The 7,014-nt window shown below is 34.6% G+C and overlaps 1 protein-coding gene across 1 annotated transcript; it reads right to left on the bottom strand.

Annotated features, from left to right (window-relative positions):
• Positions 1–6,016: 6,016 nt before the first annotated feature.
• LOC125836229 (14 kDa proline-rich protein DC2.15-like) lies at positions 6,017–6,382 on the bottom strand. Its single transcript, XM_049515402.1, has one exon. The coding sequence runs from the start codon at positions 6,380–6,382 to the stop codon at positions 6,017–6,019; it is 366 nt and encodes a 121-aa protein (XP_049371359.1).
• Positions 6,383–7,014: the final 632 nt, after the last annotated feature.

Raw genomic sequence — 7,014 nt, 5'->3', positions numbered from 1 at the left:
TAAACTAGTTAAAGTTAAAAAGTTGTTTAAATAAGTTAAAATAAATAATGTGGTTTAGTTAGTGAATTTAGTTCTTGGAATTAAGTCAAAACTTAACTCGTTAAAGTTAAAAAGTTGTTAAGTTGTTTAAATAAGTTAAAATAAATAATGTGGTTTAGTAAGTGAATTTAGTTGTTGGAGTTAAGTAAAAACTATTGTAGTTAAAGTTAAAAAGTTGGTAAGTTGTTTAAATGAGTTAAAATAATAATGTGGTTTAGTTAGTGAATTTAGTTGTCGGAATTAAGTAAAAACTAATGTAGTTAAAGTTAAAAAGTTGTTAAGTTGTTTAAATAAGTTAAAATAAATAATGTGGTTTAGTTAGTGAATTTAGTAGTTGGAATTAAGTCAAAACTAAACTAGTTAAAGTTAAAAAGTTGTTTAAATAAGTTAAAATAAATAATGTGGTTTAATTAGTGAATTTAGTTGTTGGAATTAAGTCAAAACTAAACTAGTTAAAGTTAAAAAGTTGTTAAGTTTTGTTTAAATAAGTTAAAATAAATAATGTGGTTTAGTTAGTGAATTTAGTTGTCAGAATTAAGTCAAAACTAAACTAGCTATAGTTAAAAAGTTGTTTAAATAAGTTAAAATAAATAATGTGGTTTAGTTAGTGAATTTAGTTGTTGGAATTAAGTCAAAACTAATGTAGTTAAAGTTAAAAAAGTTGTTAAGTTGTTTAAATAAGTTAAAATAAATAATGTGGTTTAGTTAGTGAATTTAGTTGTTGGAATTAAGTCAAAACTAAACTAGCTAAAGTTAAAAAGTTGTTTAAATAAGTTAAATAAATAATGTGGTTTAGTTAGTGAATTTAGTTGTTGGAATTAAGTCAAAACTAATGTAGTTAAAGTTAAAAGGTTGGTAAATTATTTAAATAAGTTAAAATAAATAATGTGGTTTAGTTAGTGAATTTAGTTGTTAGAATTAAGTCAAAACTAATGTAGTTAAAGTTAAAAAGTTGTTAAGTTGTTTAAATAAATTAAAATAAATAATGTGGTTTAGTTAGTGAATTTAGTTGTTGGAATTAAGTCAAAACTAATGTAGTTAAAGTCAAAAAGTTGTTAAGTTGTTTAAATAAGTTAAAATAAATAATGTGGTTTAGTTAGTGAATTTAGTTGTTGGAATTAAGTCAAAACTAATGTAGTTAAAGTTAAAAAGTTGTTTAAATAAGTTAAAATAAATATTGTGGTTTAGTTAGTGAATTTAGTTATTGGAATTAAGTTAAAACTACACTAGCTAAAGGTTTAGTCTACGGCTATCCAGAAAGGCATATCAGAAGAAGAAGTCTTGGTATTGTGGTTCATCATCCTCAAGCTTCGATGGCGAGGATAGAGAGACAATATCTGCAATGGAGAGTAATATAGCTTATCTCAATGCCGAGCTTGCTGCTGTAGCCGAAAAAGGGAAGAAAGAGAGAGGAAGAGAGAAGAAAGAGAGAGGAAGAGAGAGGAGGAGATTGCGGCAGCAAAGGAGGTAGAGAACAAGAGGTATGCAGCGCTTCAGGCCCAACTAACTTTTCTTTTTGAATCATAATATATTCTTCCTCCATGTCCATCCAACAGTAATGGATCTGATTAGGAGGGTGATGAGAATGATAAGTCTGATAAAGAGAGTGAGGGTGATAAGGAGTAGTTGTATCTATTTGACATTTTAGACTTCTATATTTTTGGAATTGTTTTATCGTATTTTATTTTATTTTGAAATAGTTTAATGTATATGTTGAAAATATTGTGTTGTTTTGGTTGGATGAAGTTTATTTCGAATTCTTTGGGTTGTTTTGGTTGGATGAAGTTTATTTGGAATTTTTTGGGTTGTTTTGGTATAAATATGCAGGTGGGGCAACTAAAATTGCAGCAATTTGCTGCCAGTTTTGTAGGAGAAAATCGACCTCCGGAGGTCGAAATTTCAAAAATAAAAAAATAAAAATACCGATCTCCGGAGGTCAAAATTTCAAAAATAAAAAAATAAAAATACCGACCTCTGGAGGTCAGAATTCCAAAAATACAAAAATAAAAATACCGACCTTCGGAGGTCAGAATTTCAAAAATAAAAAAATAAAAATACCAACCTCCGGAGGTCAGGATCTCAATAATAAAAAAATAAGAATACCGACCTCCAGAGGTCGGAATTTAAAAAATATTAAAAATTAAAAGTATAACAAATATCGACATTCGTATGTCAATATTCCAAAATATGAGAAATAAATATTTTGATCTCAGGAAGTCGGAAAATAAATTTTCTGAATTAAAATAAAAATCGACCTCGAGAGGTCGGTATTGAATAACGACCAAGCTTTTTCCGACCTAAGCTGGGATGTCGATTTTAGGGAATACCGACCTCCGGAGGTCGGTATTCACTGTTATTTTAGTAGTGATGTGTCCCTCGAGTTGGTGACTTGATCCAGAATTTGTTAACAGAATCTCATTGTTTGCGATATTCCATACATCTGGGTGTGACCAAGATGTACCGAGATTTGAAACTAATTTATTGGTGGCTGGGCATGAAAAAGGACATAGTGGAATTTGTGGCTAAGTGTAAAAATTGCCAACAAGTTAAGTATGAACATCAAAGGCCTGCAGGTTTGCTTCAGAGAACGCCAATTTGAAAATGGAAGTGGAAAATGATAGCCATGGATTTCGTGGTTGGTCTCCCCAAGACTTTGGGGAAGTTTGATTCTATTTGGGTAGTGGTTGACAGATTGACTAAGTTAGCCCATTTTATTTCGGTAAGATAGATTATAATGCTGAACAATTGGCTAATGTGTATGTGAATGAGATAGTGAGGTTGCATGGGGTTCCCCTCTCTATCATCTCAGACCGTGGTACACAGTTTACCTCTAAGTTTTGGAGGAAATTACATGATGAATTGGGCATACAACTCACTTTTAGTACAGTTTTCCATCCACAGATGGATGGACAGTCAGAGAGGACTATTCAAGTGTTAGAAGACATGTTGAGGGCATGTATGATTGATTTTGGAGGGTATTGGGATAAGTTCCTACCGTTGTGTGAGTTCTCCTATAATAATAGTTATCACTCCATCATCGATATGGCACCATTTGAGGCACTTTATGGGAGAGGATGTAGATCACCCATAGGATGGTTTGAGGCTGGAGATGTGAAACCATTGGAGGTTGATTTAGTGAAGGATGCTCAAGATAAAATGAAGAGTATTCAAGCTAAGCTTTTAGCAACCCAAAGTAGATAGAAAAAGTATGCGGATCATAAGGTAAGAGACATGGAATTTCAGACTGGTGAGGACGTTCTTCTTAAAGTATCACCCATGAAAGGGGTGATGATATTTGGCAAGAAGGGCAAGCTTAGTCCTCGTTACATTGGTCCCTTTGAGGTTCTCGAATGTGTAGGGCCAGTGGCTTATAGATTGGATTTACCTCCCAACCTATCGGGAGTTCATCCGGTTTTTCATGTGTCCATGTTGAAAAGATATCATGGTGACGGGGATTACATCATAAAACGGGACTCAGTCGTGTTAGACAAAGACCTTCAATATGAGGAGGAACCGATTGCAATTCTTGATCATGATGTCTGAAAGATGAGGACCAAAGAGATTAAGTCCGTGAAAGTTCAATGGAAGCATCGTCCCATTAAGGAAGTTACTTGGGAAATCGAGAAAGACATGCGATACAAGTATCCCCAATTGTTCGTCAATTCAGGTACTACTCCACTCTTGCTTTAGCCTGTTTTTCCTAGTTGTCACACGGGGACGAGTGATGAGTAAATTGGTATCTATTGTAACGACCGATTTTCGTCATTAAAGAAAAGCCAACGGGGAAAAATTTTGGGCCGGAAAACTTTTTGGTACTAACTTGAAATTTCCCAACCTATTCCAGATTTGGACGAAATCGGAGTAAGTGAGGTTTAGGGAAATATGGTGATAATTGGGAGATCTAATTATGAATTCGATCGCATGAGTAGATAGCTAAGACGTTAAGGAACACGTGCGACTTTACAAAATTAAATTCGAGCGAGTAGAACTCCCGAAACTGATCTTAGTATAAACGGGTAGTTTCTGAGTGTCGTGGGATGAATGTGTGTTGTGAAATAGGGATTGGGGAATTCTTAAATATGCTCATTATTTCCGTGCAAGACACTAAGGCGGTATTTTCCCGCCAGGGCGGGGACACTGTGGCGGGACATATGCAACTTAAGTTGGAAATAAACTCCAAAAATGTTTTATCTTGCACTTTTCGAGTTTGAGAGCTAAGGAACGACCCCAAGTGTTTTCTTGATAGTTTTCCACTATTCTTGAGGCTAAAGGTAAGGTTTTCACTCCCCGATTCCATTTTTCGATCCGTAGAACTTAGTTTCTTGGGTAATTATCGATGGGGGAGGGTTTTGATCTGGGATTTATGGTGGAAAAAGCCCTAATCTGGGTATGGGGATCAAGGGTTTGATCTAGGGTTGATAGTGTTGACTTTAATCTGGGTAATTAGACATCATTTATTGATTCCTGTGTTATTTTGATTGTTTGTAGACCAAGAACTAGCAGAAAGAATCCGAAAAGGGAAGAATAATGTTTCTTAGGGGATTGAAGTTTTGTTCGAGGTAGGTGATGGTTGTGATTTCAAATTGGTGTGTATGTATTTATAATTACTTAATTATGATGCATGTTTGTATGCGAATGTTGCATTATTGATCACACTAATCGTAAATGAAGATGATTGAATTAATGTATGCCATGAATCATGACTTGATTGTATCATTATGAGAATGTACATTGTGATTGTGATTATGACTTGTTGAATGGATCGGGTGTTACATTTCGACACACTACCTGGGATCGGTTGCCACATACCGAAGTAAACATTGGAACAAGTGTCACGATCCAACACACTAACTTGGAACGGGTACCACGTACCGGTACGCTAACAGTTTGGGTGTGGGTTCCATGAGAGGACCATTGATTTGACATATCTGTGTAATATGAGAATTGTGAACTTGAATGTGATTCGTAAATGATATTGATATTGTATATGTTCAGTGTATGCATGTTATTATTATGTTGTAATGGCTTATGTATGTTGCACTTAGTGGGATAGCCGTGTGATCCTACAAGTATAATGTGGTTGTGTACTGATACTGCACTTGCTCTTTCTTTGCTGAGTATAGGGCATCTTCAGGCGGTTATTGACGGTCCTCGTTTAGAAGATCAGTGATTAATCGAATTCAAGGGTGAGCCAGTTCTCCGGGCTGTCATGAGTTCTCTTTCGTTTATGTCCACATCTTTGGACTTAGACTATTACTTTAGATTTTCTTATGTTTAGTTGGGTTGTACCCATTTTCTTAGACTTGTTGAACTTTATATGTTTTGGTACATTCATGACTTTCTGGTCCTAGATATTATTCGGCATTTGTTTTGTTAGACTTTTGTTTGAGTTTATGGAAACTCTCTATTTTTTTATTTTCTTAGACATTTAAACCTGCTTCCGTATCTTTAAATGCCTTAGTTTTTCGTTAAATTGCTTAGCTTGGGTTATAGTAATGGTTCTCCCACCGGAGGGTTAGTATGGGTGCCAATCACGACGGTCTGGGTCATGACACATGTCTCCCTCTGGCTCTGTAATTTTTGCTAATCTTATTAACATGGTTCTAAAAAAAAAAACTCATAGTTTTTCAATAGTAAGAAATTATTTGTACAATTATTCTTGTCTGATTTCATTACTAAATACTACGTAGCCAGGTAAGTTAATCGAATCATAACAAACGAGAAATGCAACATTATCTCCAGTCCCATTAATTAAGTAGTCTTTAAACACGTACTAGTTTTATTTATTAATTTGATTTTTATGTAATATAATAAGATCAAAAACAATACATGCATGAACTTGCCTATGCAAAGTTCACTTATTACATACTGATGAACTTGCATATGCAAAGTTCACTTATTAAATACTAATTAACGAGCACGATGAGATATTTATTTATTAATTAACGTCTGTGCCACCCATTGGCTAGAGGGGACATTAACGAGTGGAGTTAGTAGGAAGGCTCCTTCCACAGGCGCTGAGAATTAGGTCGATAGCTAGTGGCACTTCCAAATTAATTATTCCCAGGACGTTTGCTCTTATGGCAAGGCTCAAGCAAACTAAAGCCTCTAAATCCAACAATCTCTGGATCAAACTGCAGCATGGCAAAGTTGGTGGAGACCCGACTACTACATTCACCAAATTAAGTATATTAGCGCACACACCAAGTTTCAAAGTATCTATTGAGCACATTTGTTGTCCTCCGCAATTTCCAGTATCATTGGTTCCACTTACAAGAGCAAACAAGACGAGATTCAGTGATAGGAAAAGGGCTACTGAGGGGTGACTTGTTTTGGAAGCCATGTTCAAAGGTAGAGAATATATATGAATTAATTAAGGAGTTTATAATTCTCAAGATGATGTGTTACTAACTTCTGACGATGGGTATTTATACTAAATTATAACAAGGCCAACTATTGCACTTAACAGTAAATGTACGATAGATATTATTGCTTCAAATTAAATACTAGATTAGTAGCATATGCAAAGTCAATTATTGTTGATTAATTGTTAATGCATGAATGTTAGATATATGTTTAGCACCCTATCATATGGTAAAATGATAAGATCAATGCATCAATCATTATTTTCATAAAAAGTGTGTTTAGGTCAAAATTTGATAAGTTAATAGGGACAGAGGGAGTACTAGCTAGCTACGATTGGACTCGGCTCACCTCCAATGTGTTGAAGTGTGTGACCATAGATCTTATTTAAAAAGCTTAACATGTTAGAGAGATCATACTTTTATTATTTAACTGTATGCTCAACAAGCCGCCCTTACGTGCGGGTCTGATTTTCTTTTCATGGGCCAAACACGTGGAAATTAATTCCTGGTGATGTGGATAGCGGTGAGATTCGATCACATGACTTCTGTCTGCTATGATACCATGTTGAAGTGTATGACCATCTATACTATATTAAAAGTACGGAAAATG

This window comes from Solanum verrucosum, unplaced genomic scaffold, assembly GCF_900185275.1.
Source record: "Solanum verrucosum unplaced genomic scaffold, falcon-dt-bn FXZP01001031.1, whole genome shotgun sequence".
Classification (NCBI taxonomy): Eukaryota; Viridiplantae; Streptophyta; class Magnoliopsida; order Solanales; family Solanaceae; genus Solanum; species Solanum verrucosum.
Note: the sequence above shows the minus strand (reverse complement) of the source record. Positions and strands in the feature narration are given on the sequence as shown.

What these genes read in the sequence shown, in the direction of transcription:
- LOC125836229 (XM_049515402.1), bottom strand. Translation starts at nt 6,382, where the DNA reads ATGGCTTCCAAAACAAGTCACCCCTCAGTAGCCCTTTTCCTATCACTG.